Source organism: Mustela nigripes, chromosome 18, assembly GCF_022355385.1.
Source record: "Mustela nigripes isolate SB6536 chromosome 18, MUSNIG.SB6536, whole genome shotgun sequence".
Taxonomy (NCBI): domain Eukaryota; kingdom Metazoa; phylum Chordata; class Mammalia; order Carnivora; family Mustelidae; genus Mustela; species Mustela nigripes.
In genome coordinates this window covers 3977999-3996050 of record NC_081574.1, presented here as the reverse complement: position 1 = coordinate 3996050, position 18052 = coordinate 3977999, and the positions used below count along the sequence as shown (strand labels likewise).

Below are 18052 nucleotides of genomic sequence, written 5' to 3'. Positions count from 1 at the left end.
TAAGCAGAATGAAGGAGCAGTGATGTGGGGGGTTGTTGATCAAGATGAGTATCTGCCCTTAGCCAGCATGAAGAGATGTCAGAAATGGGAAGATCTGGGGGATGAGCATTTGGGTCAGATGGATAAGCATGTGCGAAGGCCCTGAGGTGCGGACAAGTGTGGTGTGTTCTAGGAAGGGAAATAAAGTAAGCAGACAAAACCTGCATGTGGTTATGACGAGAAACTCTACTGGAATGAAGAAAGATCATACTCCTTATATTAACACAGCCCAGGGAAAAACCCCTTCATCTCTGATAAGCAGTAGAGATTAGGCATCCATGGTTTATATGTCCTCGAAGAGCTACCTGCATAGCTGTGTTATCGGGCTGTGGAGGTTTTAAAGATGAACTGATTCCTTGGCCCCATCTCAGGCTCATGAGCCTCCGGCTTTTCTACTTTTTTTTTTTCCTTTGCTCACACTGTGAGTAATCTCCCATAAGTGTTTGGGATTAAAACTAAATCAAGGACCCTAAGGCTCTCAGCTCCAGCAGGCAATATGCAGCTCCTCCTGGTACACTGAGAAGTAATGCTTTTAAACCTTCCTTCAGGACATGCTGTTCCTAGAAGATGCCTGAACACCTTAATTTTGAAACACCTTAATCAAAGTCCTAGGAAGGGCATTTTAAGTCGTGATCTCTGTGCAATTAATCATTTTCCAAATAATGCAGACCCTGAACTAATCGATGAAACTGTAGAAGATAATGCAGAGTTTAATGCATATTTGATTTGTTTACTGCTTCCAAAAGTACTTCTCTGATCAGGGAAACCTCCACTTCCATCACTGACATTTGAGGGCTCCTGATACTTGAAACGCCGGATCACATCAAAATATGTCATACTCCTTAGTCATTAAAGACAATGAAAAATTCAAATGGAGATTATAGTGAACTATTTCTTTTTTTAACTTTGGAGTTACTACCTTGTTACAGCAAGAAGAGGAGGCAATTTTTAGTCTTATAGCAAACCTACAGATGTGCAATGTTGTCTTTCCATAAAAATGCCAAAAGCAGAGAGGCTTTGGAGATCCAAAATCTGGTCTCACAGAAGTAAAATTTCCCTTGCATGGAAATGTGCATAAGATGGGACAAACGTAAATTGTTGCTTTCGCAGAGAAGATAGAGGGATGAATGGAGGTGGCTGCTGGGTATAATAAATATGTTTAAAATTTTTTCCCAATTTGCATGGTTTTCCAAACAAATCACTGTGGTAATCGGCGCTTGTTGCAACAGGATATAAACTTGTTTATTTTCTTATGTCTGTCTTTACTGAGGTTTAGTTGTTATGTTCATAGAGCTTCCGCTCATTTTCTGTGTTTACGTGCCAATTTATTTGTTCCTTGAAATGATACCAGACCACGGAGTTGAAATATAATTATGTAGTTGCCAAATCTCCTCACCTCCGGATTACTTTTTTGGCAGCCCCTGTGGTCATTGTCACGTGACCGGTGTCGGTATTGGTAGATTTCAGCATGGGGTACCCTTTCCCTGTATGGCTACTTTCACTAATGAACAACACAGATCATATCTCCCCGGAGTCAGTGAGCTGAATCATGGAAGTCAAAAGACCCCGGACAGAAACTATTTGGTCTCAGAATGGGGTTTTACATACCAAGGGCATTATATTATCATAACTCTTTGTGCAGTTAAATGTAACAGCTAGCAGCCCAGAAGGCGGGCTAGCTCCCGTCTGAGAGGCTGTGCCAGAATTAAATGAGATAGTACACGCCGAGTTCTTGGCACCCGAGCTTTGCAAGAATTCCATCTGTTACTTCCTAAGAATGGGTCGTCAGGCCCAGAATTGAGGAAAACAACGGTGCGAGCAGCTGTGGAATGAGGAAGGCTTTCGTTTGTGCACACACTCGTTCGTCAGACGCGTGCGGCCGACCAGGATGCCTCACAGATCAATCATCCCAGCAAATACTTTCTTTTAGGAAATTCAAAGTGCGTGCTAAGTTGGGACACAAATTGGGCAGCAAGAGTGGTGGAGGGGTGCAGACCCCAGTGTGGTGACCCTTCAGAGCGGAGAGGTCACTTCACCTCAAGAACGGCAAGGACAAGGTGCCATGTTCTCAGCTGAGTGCTTCCCAGGTAGGAAACTGTCGCACCGCACGAGACACCCAGGCTCGGCCAGGACATGTGTCGCATCCATGGGGACACCCTTGCTGAACACACGTTGGCTCTGCCCTCACCGGCACTCGGTTTTTCCAGGGGTCTTCTTGAGGCAGGGGTGCTCTTTGGGACCCTCTCAGAATCAAGGGCAGCATCAAGGAGCAAGCAAACGAAGCAAGACACGTCCTGGATCCAGTTCTGACCGGCTCGTGTGCATCCAACAGGGCTGGCAAGTTGGCCGTCCTCAACACGCGATCGGGCAACACAGCGCTCCGTGATACCAGGCGAGGCAAGAGAAGTGTCCAGGAGTGGTGGCAGTAGTTAGCCTCGGGCGTGGGCCGTGAGTGATTTCTGTAGTTTTAAACGCTGCTTCATAGGGGCCTGGGTCGGTTTCAGAGAGGAGCGGAAGCCAGAGTCTCTGAAGGTCTGTTTCATCCCGGTTGTGTTGTGCGGTCGGAGCCACGCACTGTGGTTCCATGGCTGTTCCAGCTCAGGGACGTCTGCCTCCGGCACGGTGCTCATCTCCGGTGGGACAGCTGTGGTTTTGGGACGTGGTGGCACCAACACGAGTGTCTGGTGTCAGAAAGCCCTCCGTCATTGCTGAGAAACTTGGAAAGGCTCCCCAGCTCGATCCGCGTTTCCCTGTCTGTGCCCGCCATGCTGTGGGACTGCTGTCTGGCCAACCGAGGTTCTGTGTGAAAACGTAGTTTGAAAACAGTGCCTCGCTCCAAAAGTCTGAGAGCGAATTAAAACGCCTGCTGGTAATCCTCTGCGTTGGACGCCGTGGTGCTGAGGATCTCTAAATTGAGCAGAAATCTATACTAAATTAACTCTGTGTGGGTCCCTGATATATTTTGCTGATTACTTCAGAATGAGCGGAGTATTTCATAAGGTGTAATTTAACTGCTGGTGGATTTAGATACCAGGTTCTTTTGTTTTCCTGGCTTCATTGAGATATAACCAATATGTCACATTATTAGACAGCAATCCCTTCGAATTCAGGCATGTATTGCAATGCTCTGACTGGGCTTGAACTGCAAATTTGAACTTTAGCACCTAACAGCTTGGGTCTGGATTCGGTTCTGTGTGTTTCTGCGAGATGTGCGTCGAAGTTAGGGGTGCCGTCCATGTGCGTGGACACACGAATTCCTTTTCTCCCATTGACACTGACGTTTGATGTTAAGGTAACTTCCAACAGCAGTACCTGAAGAAAGAAGACCATTAGGCATTTTCTTCTGCCATAATTGAGTTTTCAGTCTTGAAAAGAACAACATGATTCACTAAAAGATTAAACTTATCTGCAGATTACTTCAGTGCCCTTAGGAAATAAAACTTAAAAAAAGTACTCACAACTGATGCCCATTGAGCAACATATTAATGTGAGATTATGTTTACAGTATTTGAAGATGTGTCCATCAAGTTTTTTCCAGTTAAAATAATCTGCTTATGTTAAGCTATTTTTAAGGTCTGCATTTAAATTGAGAAGCATAGATTTAAGCTGTATAAAAAGGAAACATTTTTGAAATATTTGAGAGTTTTCTGTAGCGGGCAAGTGCCCATTACAGTGTAAGAACCCAGAGGGGAAAATCGTATAGGGGAGACAGACAAAACTCCTTGCTGGGAACGTTTAAGGAGGAACCCCAACCTTAGGATTTGCCAGTAGTGGGGCCACAGGCCAGACCCTTACTCTATATGTAACTTACGTAAATTCTGGATGCATGCAGATGCCGTGTGTCATCTACATACATTCATCTATTTTTTATTTTATTTTATTCAACCAAAAGAACTTTTTGCTATTAGAGCAATCCTTCTTTCAGACATACCTTACCGAGATACCTGAAGCAAATTCTGGTACCAGTGAAGGACGTCATCTATAAGTTATTTGCATTCATTAATTATAATCACTTTACATCCTGGAAGTAACCACTTGCAGAGTAATTTTAGTTTAATTATAGGTGGTGTCAGCCATTGCATATGGTGAGTGTGTTAGGAAGCATGAACCCCAATCAGCTCATGATGATGCTGAGGTCCACAGCTTCACGGTAATCGTTATTAAGGAGACGTCCTTCCAGGCAACATTAGTAGAGATTTTTAATTACTCTCAGGAGCTCTAGTCAATACCACTGTAGTCCTGATGCTTAGACAAATAAACGTGCGCTGTGTGTTGTTGTTCTTAAGAGTCGAGATGATTTAATGGGACAGGAGACAGTGAGTAACTGGCTGGCAAGTTCACAATTCCCTAGTGGGACCAAAAGGTGCTTGATGTGAAGCAGCATGGCGTCGTTGTTCCTACAAAGAAAGACCGGTGAAATCAGGATTTCTTTTTTTTTTTTTTCCTGCACCACAAAATGGTGCTTCCTCTGCCTTTCGGATCAGCACTGGCCCAGGTGAGAAAGCAGTCAGGGCTGCCAAAGGAGTTCCATTTTATGATCCATTCGTCTCCTTCCAGTTTTGGCAAAACCCTACTCTGATTCTGAATCCCCAGCTGCCTCTAATCCTTATTTTTCTATTCTATTACCTTTTTCTTATTGATTTCTGAAGCTTGTTTATTGTATTATGAGCAAGCCATTTGTTGAATACCAACATCCCCGTGTTTCTGTTTCTTTTTCATTCTTTCCTTTTAGGAGTCTTACTTTTTGTGTTCTCTTTGAGAAGTCTTCGCTTACCCCACAGTTAAGAAGGTTTTTTATGTTGTTTTCTTTTGGCACTGGGACTGTCTTACAGTTCACATTTAGGTCTGCAATTCAATAGGATTTGATGTTTGTGTGCGTCGTAAGGGGGGATCGAGGCTTATTTTTCCCATTTGGATGTCCAGTTGCCCCAGGACTATCTACTGAAAATACCATGCTTTTTGCAGTGCAGTGCACCTTTGCTAAAAATCTAGAGTCCCCTCCATGAATTTGTTTTGGGGCTTTCAACTCTGTGCCATTGCCTGTGTTTCCAGGTTTGTCCCAATTAAACACTGTTCGGCTTATTACAGCTTCCTAATCAGATGGGGTCTCCAGTAGGACCAGATCTCCAGTTCTGTTCTTCAGGGCTGTCCCGGATGTTCTCGGTCCAGACACCCACATTAGAATTGACCTGAAAAGCCCCTACATTGTTTAGAATGTGCAGCCGAAGTGGAGAGTTACTTGAACTTTTGAGCAGTTCCCAAAGTTTTTGCCAGGGCCTGTGGAAAATTTATCTGTTGATCAAATGTGACTCATTCTTCAAAATGCGCGGTACTAATTGCGACCCACTACAACCTAAATGTTCTTCCATGGGGAAAATCTTAATACCTGATAATCTGGTTCAGCGTGATGGGTCTATAATAGTAGCTACCTTCCAGCTGACACTTTTTCTCTTGAATTTATTTTTCTTTCCTCCAATTTATAATCAAGTCTTCACTTTTTGATTTACTGTGAAGCAAGAATTGCTAGATAAACCAGAAAAGCTATTTTCCTTAAAGACCTTTCAAAACCCCACAGCTTTAATATCTACTTGTTACAGTGTTATTGTTAGATTTAAATTTAGTGGAAAATGGGCTTCTTATTAGTTCTTTGGTTTTAAACTCATAAATCCCTTTCATTAAATCTTTTTTTATTAAGGTTTAGCAAACTCCCACCAGCATTTGATAATATTCCTGGGAAAGACTTGACTCCCAGAGAGCTACTCCTGTATTTTTTTAACATGTAAAAATGTAGTCGCAAATAATCTCCTGTTTGCGGTTCAACAGTAAAAGCCGAGATAATATTTGTATTCAGATATTTACACTACATACAATAATCTGAGTGTGCCCCGGTCCCTCCCAAACTCTCCTATATTCTTTCTGTCAAAATATTTAAATACATTTAAGCATGTTGATGGGAAAGGTCCAGACGGAGAAGGATGCGAGCCCGCAGGCAGTTTTCAGAGCCCTCTTACTCACCAACACCAGGCGGAGCACAGCTGGAAGGATTTGGTCGGAGTTACTTTGTTTCCTCCCAGGATGGGGAGATTCGACGTTACGGTGATGGAAATGTGTTCGCCAGGGCAGTTCAAAGGGCCGGGCTGTCCTGACATTCTTTCTGGCTGGTTGACCCACACATCGCCGTGGAAGGCTCACGATGAGAAGTGACAGAACAGGGCATGTCCCTAAAGTTTCCTACGCTAGATGTGGGAAGGAGAGAAGAGAGGAGGTGGGAGAAACAGGAGCAGAAAGAGGAGCACAAGCAGGCGGTTGAAGGAGGAGGGTTGTCAGGCCGGAGAGGTCCTGGGGAGGTCCGGAAGGGAAGGGTCCTGGGGTCTATCTGGTAATAGGAACGCAGCGGACGGGCAGGCAAGCGGCTGTCCCTAATCTGCCAGACACTGTCCTTTCGCCACAAGTCCTTGTCCATTGAATCTTGGGGCTACAATTTACAAACCCTGTGATCTTCTTTTTGTGATTTGATGAAGACTTCGTTATATAGGTATGGTCAGTTAACAGGCATCACTGGCCATTGGCGGTTGATCTAGCCTCCAGCACCTGTCCCTTTCTGGGAGGTCAGGGTGATGGGACTGAACGTTCCAAACCCTCGAATCACTTGGTTGTTTCCCCTTGCAACTGGCCCCCAACCTTCCAGGCTTTCCAAAAGTCGTCTCATTAACATGACACAAGACCTTTTTTTTTTTTTTTCTTACATTCCTTAGGAAATGCCAAAGGTTTTAGGAGCTCTGTGCCAAAGGGGACAAAGACCAAAATCTACTTCTTCTTATACATCTTATTATAAATCGTCATATCACAAAGGTCCATCTTGAACAGTAAGAGCAATCCTAATTCAGCCTATCTGAGGGAAGTTCAAATAAGAAAGGGGAACCGAGTGTGGGATACCCTGCATCCTGCTTAGGCAAGCCTGACTCTGAGCCTTTCTTTAATGGCATCCATCGCAAGGATATCAGTCCCCCTCCTCTGACAACTGCTGAATCCTGGCCAGGAGAAAGGAAGACACGGATGAGGGGATGTCCCTTATTCTAATGGGTTGCTCCTTCATTTCTGCATAATTTAAATTCTCTCATTTTACGCCTTTTCTTTCAAACTGGGTAGATTTCAGCAGTGATGTTCATTCTTTGCTTTTAGGACTTTGCCAGTGTAGGCAGGAATAGATTGAACACGGAGTGTGGTTTTTGCTGATGGTTTACGTTGCTTCAGGTTGCGGTCATATGATAGCTTGTGTGTGCACGCGTGTGTGAGTGTGCGTGTGCGTGTGTGTGTGTGTTTAGCGTGGTTTGTGGATTTGTCAGTGTCGTTTCTCTGAGCAAGGAACTTAAAGGCAGAGTTTTCTGGCTTCAACATGATGTTGTAGCAGATCATTGACACCAAATTTGCTTCACGAATGTGGCAGTTTGGTATCCATGAAGGCGTACTTGAAAATTACAGAAAACTTTTTTCTCAAATTTCTAATACGAGTTCTTAAATGTGTGTATTTAACTTTTTGCCTTGCCCCCCCCCCCCACCTTTTGGCACTGGAGAACACTTTCGCAATTCATCATCCCCCATTTGTGCACAAAAGGTCACAAACTAAGTCTTTTATAAAAACTAGCCAAATGATTGGAAATGAAGAAAAAAAAGTCACAGAGTAAAGATAGGCCAAAATAATATGCTGTTTTCTTGTGTGCCTTCTTTTTCAGGTCAGAACTGCGGCGGTTTAGTCCAGGGTCCCAACGGCACCATCGAGAGCCCAGGGTTTCCGCACGGCTATCCAAACTACGCGAACTGCACCTGGATCATTATCACAGGAGAACGCAATCGGATACAACTGTCCTTCCACACCTTCGCCCTTGAAGAAGATTTTGATATTTTATCGGTGTACGACGGCCAGCTCCAACAAGGGAATTTGAAAGTGAGGTAAAGTACTGCCTCTTTATATCACACGTCAGGCAGCCCTGCGGGACTTAGGTTCTGGAAGTCAGTTGGAATGACCTGAGTTTAATTATCAGAAAATGTTAGTTACAATAAAAAGTAGACTTTTGTGCACACTTTTTTAATACTTGAGAACTTGTTATTGAAAGCAGTCATTGCCTTCATTTATAGATGTCAAATGGTCACAGATCTGTAAACGCTGTTGTCAAGGTAATTCCAGGCAAGTTACAATACACCATTGTTTTTAAGCAACTGCGGATGGGAGAGAGAAGTCACAGAGAGGACGGATGGGGACGACCCGGAGAACAGCAGAAGGAGCTTCTGCACTGTCAGAGAGCACACTCAAGACAGAGAGTCGGGGCGTGGGTGGGATAAAAACATGAGAGAATACTGAGCTCCTCAGAGAATTTGTGGTTCTCACAATCAGGATATATTCCATTCCCCATCAGTTTTCTCTTCCGAGCTATGATTTCTACCATAAAGAAAGAACAAAAATTTTCTGGGATGATTTTAAGGTACTTTTTTTTTTTTTTTTCCCCATTTATCAGCCAGAAAAGAATTGTGCCTGTGCAAGTATATCCTTTTTTTTTTTTTTTTTTGGTTAAAGGAGAGAGGAATGTCCCTTTCAAATAGATGGGAATTTCTTAGGTAAACTGCTAAACATATTTAAATAAGGCAAATGAGGCTTTATCTTCTGGCTTTAAAATTTTATACTAATTAGAGATTGTTGAATATATGAAGTTTTGTAGAAAAATGGACAGTGGGCAGAGAAATTTACTGCTTAGATAAATAAAATGGCCTTGTTGCTATTGTCAACAGAATTACACACAAATCCAATGCTTTATATTTTATTTTGTGGATTGAGAAAAGTCTCCTCTGACCACAGACAATTGTACATCTAGTTAATATATTAATAATTAAGATATATACAAGTTAATATATTAAATATATAATGATATGCTTTATTTATACTTTATGCATTTTTAGATATACAACACGTTTTGTTTTTTTCTGGGTCATTTACAATATCTGTGTCTGTGTCTAGAAACTCTTTGCCTTTTTGTCACATATTGCACAGAACTATCTCTTTTTATGAATGACCTAGGTAAGCTTTTCCCTGTCTAACATGTATGGCCCTCATTTTGGGTGTTGAGGAAAGTTTCTACAAATATAATCCTTGGTAATTTGATATAAGATTTCTTACCCACTTCCTGCTCTTCTAAAGATTAGTTATTTACTAGTTTTTCTTGCAAATAAGTTATGATACTAGAGAATGGTGGTATGTTGTAACAATAGAAAGAATTGTAATAGAAACTGCAGATGTAACATTTAAAAAATAGCATAAACGATGAATTTTGGAACACTGAAAAAAATTAAATTAACTTAAATTTTAAAAAACAAATAAAAAATAGAGAATCAAATTTATTGTAATATCATCATATAACTTTTTTTCAAAGCAATTATTTCTCTTTCCATTAAGAAAATTCTCCATATGTACTCTATAAAGATACTTCTCTGTCAATGTTTCTTATTTTATTTTAAAATCTAAAAATATTTTTATTTTAATATGTATTATTTATTTTACATTTTTATAATGTTTTATAACTATTTGAATTTATAATTTTATCTTAATTCCTATAATTCTACCTTATTCTAAAGGAAATCTGCTACAATGTTGATTCCCTATCTTTAAACAATTTATATCCTTACAGTGGCCTTATGACCACTTCATATGTTAACTCCAACGTGTAGAAAACAGCATTCCTGTGATCTTCAATATTTTAACAAGATAGCAGTGGAAATATGAAGGTTGAGTAACTAGATTCATTGCATTTTATTTCAGTGAATAGTATATAAATTGCTCTCAGTACCTCAAAGAGCTTTATAAATGTAGGTGAATAATAGGAATGACATCATGACTTTTTTACTGACATAGATACTTTTACTAAAGAAAGCAAAGCAAACAAGCTGATAAGAAAAATCTCCTTCGGTTCATGTAAGTTACTCAGTTACCTACAATTTTTTGTTTGAGACAGAGGACAAATATGTCACATTTCTGCCTGTTTCCAGTCCTTAAGGTGAGGAAAATGATTTCATCCATTAAATTCTGTAATCTATCTTATATCTCCATACTTGGACTGCCTTTTGGGGACAGTCTGTGGGCAGAGGGGAGATCTTCTGAGGACAGAAATCACCAGGGCAGGTATCATGACACAAATAGGCAAATCAGATCAGGAACAGGATGCCACAGACGGCTCGGTGCTAGGAGTCTCCACTCACATAACGTTTTGGATAAAGAAGGACATGAAATAGAAACATGGACATTGTTAAGATGGTTGCAACATTTCAAGACTGGCTGATTCAAATAGAATCAAATTCTAATTAACGAGGGGAGGAAGCTTCTCGTCTCCATGCTTGCTACCTGTTTCCCATTAGGTCTTGGAACGGGTGTCTAGTTCTGGAACATGGCCAGCTCAACACAGACCGCAGCTCTGGCATTCTAAGGCTGTTTTCGAAGAGGACTGATGTCTGTCCTGACGCACTGAGTTGTCACGGACGTTCTTTCTTAGCTCTAACCCAGTCGGCGCTGCTGCACAGCAGCTGTCCTTAGTAGTTCAACATGGATAGCAACAAAACACAGTAATTTTTTTTTTCAAGAACGTGAGAGTTTCATTATAAAGAAATCTTTTTTGCTTAACCACAATGAAGAAAATTTTTCCAAATTGTATACGATTTAGATTTAACTGCTAACAGAACCTAGGATGTGGAGGGTAGAATTGTTGATATTCATGTTGTAATTTGACCTACAGTGAAGACTAACTATATTATTTACCCTCTGGAAGAAAAAAAAGTCTTTATTTTTAAATATTTTTAAAATATTTGTTTATTTGTCAGAGAGAGAGATTGCGTGAGAGAGCGCCAGCCGGGGGAGCGGCAGGCAGAGGGAGAGGCCGGCTTCCCGCTGAGCAGAGAGCCGGATGCGGGGCTCCATCCCAGGACCCTGGAACCATGACCTGAGCTGAAGGCAGAGGCTTCACTGACTGAGCCACCCGGGCATTCTGAAAGAAAGAAAGAAAAAAATAATAAATTAAAAAAAAAAAAATCTTTGAAGCAAAACAGAACAAAGCAAACGACAACAGAAACCCGACATACAATGTATGTTATCGGCTTGAATTATTTATACAACTCAGACAACAGACATGATGCGCTCCGCCCTCAGTAAATCGGTTTTAGCATGGAGATAGGGAAAGGTCGATTAAGGCTTCTCTTAAACCCAAAAGAAGAGTTTTGACTCAAAATTAGAAATAGAAGGGTGCTCCTTGAGGGGCACGTGGCCGGCTCGGTGGGAAGAACATGCAGCCGTTGGGGTGGGTGGCGGGCTCCGCTGGTGAAGGGGCCGTCTTCAGCTCAGGTCATGACGTCGGGGTCCCGGGATCAAGTCCCACATCTGGCTCCCTGCTCAGCAGGGAATCTGCTTCTCCCTCTCCCTCTGCTGCTCCCCCTGTTGGGTGTCACACTTGCTCTCTCTCTCTCCAAGAAATGAGTAAATAAAATCTTAAAAAAAAAAAATTAAAAGAAGAGCGTGTCTGTCGTAGTGAGTTCAAGCCCCACACTGGTCTAGTGATTATTTAAAAAAGAAGGAAAACATCGGCTCTTTGAATTACCTCGACTTAAAACAAGTGATTTTTATGACCTATCACATTATCGCTATTTTGTGACTCTTTACCCCTTATAGACTCTGCCCCCGTCTTGCTTCTCAAGTTCCCACACTGCAGCCATGTCGTTGTAAAGTCTTACACTTCATATTCTAGAACATCCCTTCGTTAGCCACAACCTGCTTTGTTCCTCACAAAAGCGGCTCCAGTGAAGCCCCTTCTATCATAGAGGGGGATTTGGGTTGACCAGTACGCCGACACGGGCCGTTCTTGTCCTAGGCTCATGCCTCCCCACCTGGAAACACTCACTGCAGTCCTGCCACATTCTGTAGTGCCGGTAATAGAAGCATTTCTAGAAACAGGGCCCTGATATTGAAGGAACGCAGTAACCTGACCCTGACTACATGTCTGACCTCGAGTCTCTTGTACTCATTTCTAATTCTCTTTGTCTACTTGGGCTGCATCACAGAACACCAGACCCTGCATGGCCTTTAAAAACAACAGACATTTATTCCTCATAGTTCTGGAGGTTGTAACTTCAAGATCAAGGTGCTGGCAAATTTAATGTCGAATGAAGGGCTGCTTCTTGGTTCATAGGTGGTTGTTTTCTCCTGTGTCCTCGTGTGGCAGAAGGGCCACGGTAGCTCTTCAGGGTCTCTGTTGGAAGGGCATGCATCTCATTCCCGGAGCCTTCCCCTTATGCCCTAACCACCTCCCACAGAGCTCACCTTCAAATAGTGTCTGTTACATTGGAGGTTAGGATTTCAACATAAGTATTTGGGAGCAGGGTCGCAAACATTGTCTACAGCACTGTGGGAGCTCATGATTTAGTGGAATGGATCTGTGAGTTATTCCTTGATCTGATTTTGGGAGAGTGTGTCGATCATCTCTACTTCCTCATCCTTCCTTCTGCTCACCTAAATGATCTCCTACTTCCAAAACCCACTTCGCATTATACCTATTTCAGAAAATTCTCCCTGTGCATACACATTATGAAATGAAAACACCCCCTGAAGTTTCATTTTTTTCTAAGCTCTTTCAACACTTCCCACTAACATAGACCTTGAAGGATAGGCTCCTTTGAAATTACACCAGCTCCAAAGTTGTTGTTGGGGTTGTAGATCTGTGTGGAGTATGTCAAGTAGAACATATGCCTTTTGAAGCCAAGACATGGGTCATGAGTGCGTTTCTCTGGTGATGGTGGATATGTTCACTTAGCCTTTCTCCTCTGGATAAGCACGAGTTAATTGTCCAAGAGAGAGATTGTTATCCAGTAAGATACTCCATATCTCTAAATATGAAGTAGTGAACTAGTGTTTTTTGTCTCCAAATCAGAAAATAATTGAAGTTGCTATCAACCTCCAACTGTGATAACATTATAATATCAAACTTGGAGTAGAAATCTCATTATAACCTCAATAAATGAGTGAAAGTGAACCTATGGAGGGAAATTGTGGCATGCATATGTGGGAAATCAGAATATATTATTCCACAATTATTGCAGCATACAAGAAAATAGGTTTGGCAGTGCTTGACTCTCCTGTGACTTAGACAAGATTATCCCTTGTTTTCTGCAATGATGATGATAAGAAGCTAGAGATTAATGTGATAAGGCCATCCCAATGAAGAGATCATTAATAAGTGTTGTTAAAATATCACAGTTTTCTCAAGCTTTTTTTTCTGAACTATAATCATGGGTTTGAATGCATTTAAATTAGCTAAGAAACCTGTGTAATATTAACTATATCTGGTGTTTAGAACATGAGGACTTTGGAGAGCTAAGAAGGGGTTTTAATTGCACCCAGAATAGATTAGTCTTGAGATCTAGCAATGCCTAAATTCTGCCTTTCCATCCCCCGTTGCTGGTATGAGGTCCCGGCGGAAACACTCACAGATCAATAGATAAAAATCAAAGCATCATTTTATTTTTAACTGGGGTGGTGACTCATGCTGCAATTGAGACTCAGATACGTATCGTGCAAAGTGGGCATAGGAGATTCTACAGCGCCCGGAGTCCCATTCTAACACCAACATGGATCTTGACGCCGTATCCTCTTCAGCCAGCCTTACGGTCAGGAACGACCGCACCAGCACCTGGCGAGGGAGGGAGGGAGAGCTCGGAGAGAGGGGCCTTGTAGTCAGAGCAGAGCGCGCGAGAGCCCACTGCCCAGAGCTGATGTCTCCAGCCACAGAGCCCAGAAACTCCAGCGGCGCTTGCTGCAGCGGGCTCTCCTGCCTTTCCGAGGACTCCTCAGAGAAGCTGAGCGGGACAGTGGTGGCGTCTGGTCCTCGTATATAAACCTGTCATGTTCCCAGAATTATGTGAATTTGTCAGCTCCGTCCACTACTCTACATACAGAATTAGTGATGAAACAAAGAATAAATGTTTCTGATACATCTTCCAAATTTCCTTTCTCACCATATGCTTGCTTGCTTGCTTTATTATTTATTATTTTTTTCTCAACATATGCTCTAACTTAGCAACTCATAGATAGGCAAGCTCAATGCTTATTGGGTAAGGAGTAGTGGGTTTTTTGTTTTTTGTTTTTTTTTTTAATTGGTGTTCTCCTGTGGATTTGCATGGAAACCAGAAATTCAAGGATAAGATTGAGGCCTGAATATAGATATATTTTATCTGTATATCTCTGTCTCTATATCTACCTATAATACAGATATATAGATATCTCTCTCTCTCTCTCTATATATATATATATAATATATACACACACATGTATATATATGGGTGTGTGTAATATTTATTATATATTATATATATTATAGCTGATTTTAATATATATAATATAGTTGATTTTAATAGGTAGCTTTGTTTGAGACTAACTATATTTTATATATGTATGTATGTTCATAAGACTTATGTTTATTAACAAAAATGATGAAATTGTTATAAGTAGAAGTCCCAGAGATAAAATAATGAAGCATTCAAGGGAGATAGGCAGAATTTTGTTTGTAATACTACAAGCAAGTTTTAACATGTATTTAAATCCTAACCACTACCTCTTCAAGCGGTGGCGATTTTTTTCTGCAGTAGCCAAACACGGATGGTTCATTTCTGTATCTTGGCAAACTTTATTCATTTGGTCAGAGAAGTCTTTTGGCTCATCATAAGTATATGTGTGTGTGGAAAATTTCCTAAAACTTCTAACTCTCAGGACAGAATTTCCCTTATAAACATGTGGACATCGGGAAATAGGAGTTTTAGAAAGAGAACAGATGAGAAGAGGAACGAATGGTTGGAAACCGGATTCCATGTTCAGCAAAGATAGTTTGTTGGATTAGTCATGGGAGCCTGAAAGTAGGCATGGTTTTACAAAATATAAAATCTTATCTCACTACTTAATAACAGGAGAGATACGTTGGGTCACCAATTTAAATATTCATATGGAAAACCAAAAATAGTGGAAAAAAATTCTTCAGTACAAATCATTTAGAAATCATGAAGAAAATGGCAGAAGACTTTGACCTCCTAAAATTTAAAGCTCAAAAGCCAAATGACAAATCGAGAAAAAGAATTCACAAGAGCCATGCAAGACAAAGTGATGATGTCCTTCACTGAGAAAATTCACCAGCGGAAATATCAGGGAATGAAAGCATTTATCTGAAAATCTGGTAAAGATATGACCAAAGAGTTCAACTATAAGAAATCCATGGCATTCAGTGTAACTAAAGCCAATTAAAATAATAATGCAAAATAATATCTCACCATTCTGAAGAGCAACACTTTTACATGTTTTGGCAAGTCAGAGTTTTTAAGGATTATTCGAGATACAAATCTTGAAATTTCTCTCAGATTGAAAAACTGTAAACAAACTCATTCAGCAAGACTGTGCTATGAATTTATTCTACAAAAGTACCCCCAAACATGACAAAATATATGTAAAGGAATGTTTATGGGTGCATTTTGATAATACTGAAAAAGATCAGGATTGCCTGTCTTTCCACAGAGACTAAATGAATTAGAGTGTATATGTATTATAGCACACCACTGAAATTAGGAAATGTGATCTTTGATGGTTGATATGAAGTGATCTCTCTTTTTCAGTTAAAAATAAATACAGAATTAGAATGTCCAATTTCTCTCAACACCTTATTCTTTTTAATAGATGATGCTTATTAACACATAATCAAACACCTTCAGGGGAGTCCCAGACGTTGGGACCTCGGAGCTCTCTTCCTTACATATAATTACCGTCCACTGTAGTGAGTTCAGTGAGGCGGTGGGAAGCTGGACCCAGGGCACGAACACAGCCTGAGAGATCCCAGGGGCGTTCTGCCAGCCAGCGGTCATCAACTGAAAATGCTGTCTTCATCCGGAAATATTGTGGCTACTGAGTGTCCCTGGAGGCCCTTCCGGAGGGATGTTGTTTTGTCCTTGTTTTTGTTTTCTGTGTTTTTGTAAATATCTGTTTTCTGTCTTCGGAACTCGTGAAAGCAGCTAGGTCTAGGTCTAATCCTATCTCCCTCCCTGTTTATCTCTGTTTCTATCTCTTTCAATCTCTCCCTATCTCCATCTGTCTCCAGCGTGTTCTCTCTCTCTCTCTCTCTCTCATCTATATTTATATCAGTGTTTCTCAACTGTGACTTTCTGCCCCAGGGGACATTTGGCAATGTCTAGAGACATTTTTGGCGGTCACAACTGGATGGAGGCACCGCTAGTACGGAGTCGGTGTAACAGAGAGATGTTGATAAAAATCCTATGAGGCATAAGACAGCCTCTCAGGACAAAGAGGTGTCCATCACAAAACATCAGTAACGTTGTGGATAAAAACCCCTGACTCAGAGCACTGCACCGTCTATAAAAGTCGTCAGTGCAAACCATCTGTGGCTCTAACCGTCAGCATCTGTGCCCATACCTCCGTTTCTCTGCGTGGTCTTACCAGTAAAGGACCCGAGCCAGAAGGACTACAACAGAACTCACCAGGCCTGGGCGACGCTTACTCTCTGCTGTGCGGAGGGAGCTGGCCGGTGCTCTAACTGGTCTGAACGGACATGCTTGCGTCGCCTGCAGGACTGTGTCAGCAAGGAAGCGGGATGCCCACAGTATTCAGCATAATCAGGTTTCACTGAGAATCGTGTTTGTATTCTCTCTCAAAAGGAAATAGAATTATCATATTTTTTTGGTCCTTGGTTCCTGGAAAAGGAATAAACGTGTCAAAAGATCAGTTAGATCCTGACTTTTACTCATCTTCATCGTAGTGAATCTGCAAAAGTTGTGTGGTCAGCCCACTGGGAAGCCGTCCATTCTCATAAGCAGGAAGGAGAAATGAATAGTCATGTTTCTCTGTATTTCCAAGATTTTAAACAAGTTCTGTGTGGATGGCCAGATTAGTAGTTGAATGACTTTCAAGATTTACTTTTCCCCTCCTTTCATTGTTTTAAATATTTGGATAACAAAGCCAGTGCTGATTTATCATCTATCCTCTATAGCAGTCAAGCCCCCAGGATACACTAAACAAAAGCATTTTAATTCAATAATATTAGTTGTTTACAAAATATTTTAATGGAATGAGTACCCTATATAAAAATCTTTTTTAATTCACAAAATTATTTTTTTAAAAGGATAGAAGGGGCGCCTGGGCGACTGCCTTCCGCTCAGGTCAAGATCCTGGAGTCGCGGGTCAGGGTCCCAGCTCCACGGGGAGTCTGCTTCTCCCTCTGACCTTCTCCTCACTCATGCTCTCTCTCACTGCCTCTCTCAAATAAATAAATAAAATCTTAAAAAAAAAAGTTAAATTAAAAAAATAAAAGGATAGAAAATTACTTAGAATGTGAAGTAATTTTTTCTTTTACTGTAATGAACACAGTCTCCCTTTGCTATTAGTATGATTTCTTTATTATCTGAGCATACTAACAGTAATCAACAAAGTTAATGTTTATCTTAAAGGAGACTTGTTTTGAATTTTGAAGTGTCACTCTTAAAAACTGCAGCAGTTTTGGTAGACATTTTGCACGTTTTTGCATTTAGGCAGCCAGTAGTATGATAAATAAAAATTATGTAAACAATTAAAAGTATTGACAGCCCAAAGGCTCTAAATTTAGGAAGATGCTTTCAAATAAGGCTTTCCCGGAGCAGAAATAGAGGGTCCTCTTTCTTAAACCTCCGTGTGCTTGCTTGTTTTCTGGCTTACATCTTCCCTTGCCTACCTCCTAGCATCCGGAGTAGTAACTGAAGCAGAATTCAGAAATCTGCTCCCGGCTTCCAGGTTTGTGACTATACGTGAATAAAGCCTTCACATCTTTTTTCTGGGGCATCCTTTGCTCTGGAGGCCGAGGCAGGCTGTGGCAGGGATCCTTATATGAGTGGGGGTAAAGCTTGCCAATACCAGCTTCTCCAGAAGTATCTGGGACGCTCCTTGCTCTGCCCCTGAGGTCAC

At 41.3% G+C, this 18052-nt stretch overlaps 1 protein-coding gene across 1 annotated transcript in view; it reads left to right on the top strand.

Moving 5' to 3' along the window:
- CSMD1 (CUB and Sushi multiple domains 1) overlaps positions 1-18052 on the top strand; it is a 1942714-nt gene that overhangs the window by 351284 nt on the left and 1573378 nt on the right. Inside the window, exon 2 of the mRNA XM_059384481.1 lies at positions 7773-7989. Coding sequence (XP_059240464.1) covers positions 7773-7989 — 217 coding nt within the window. The remainder of the gene's footprint in view (positions 1-7772; positions 7990-18052) is intronic.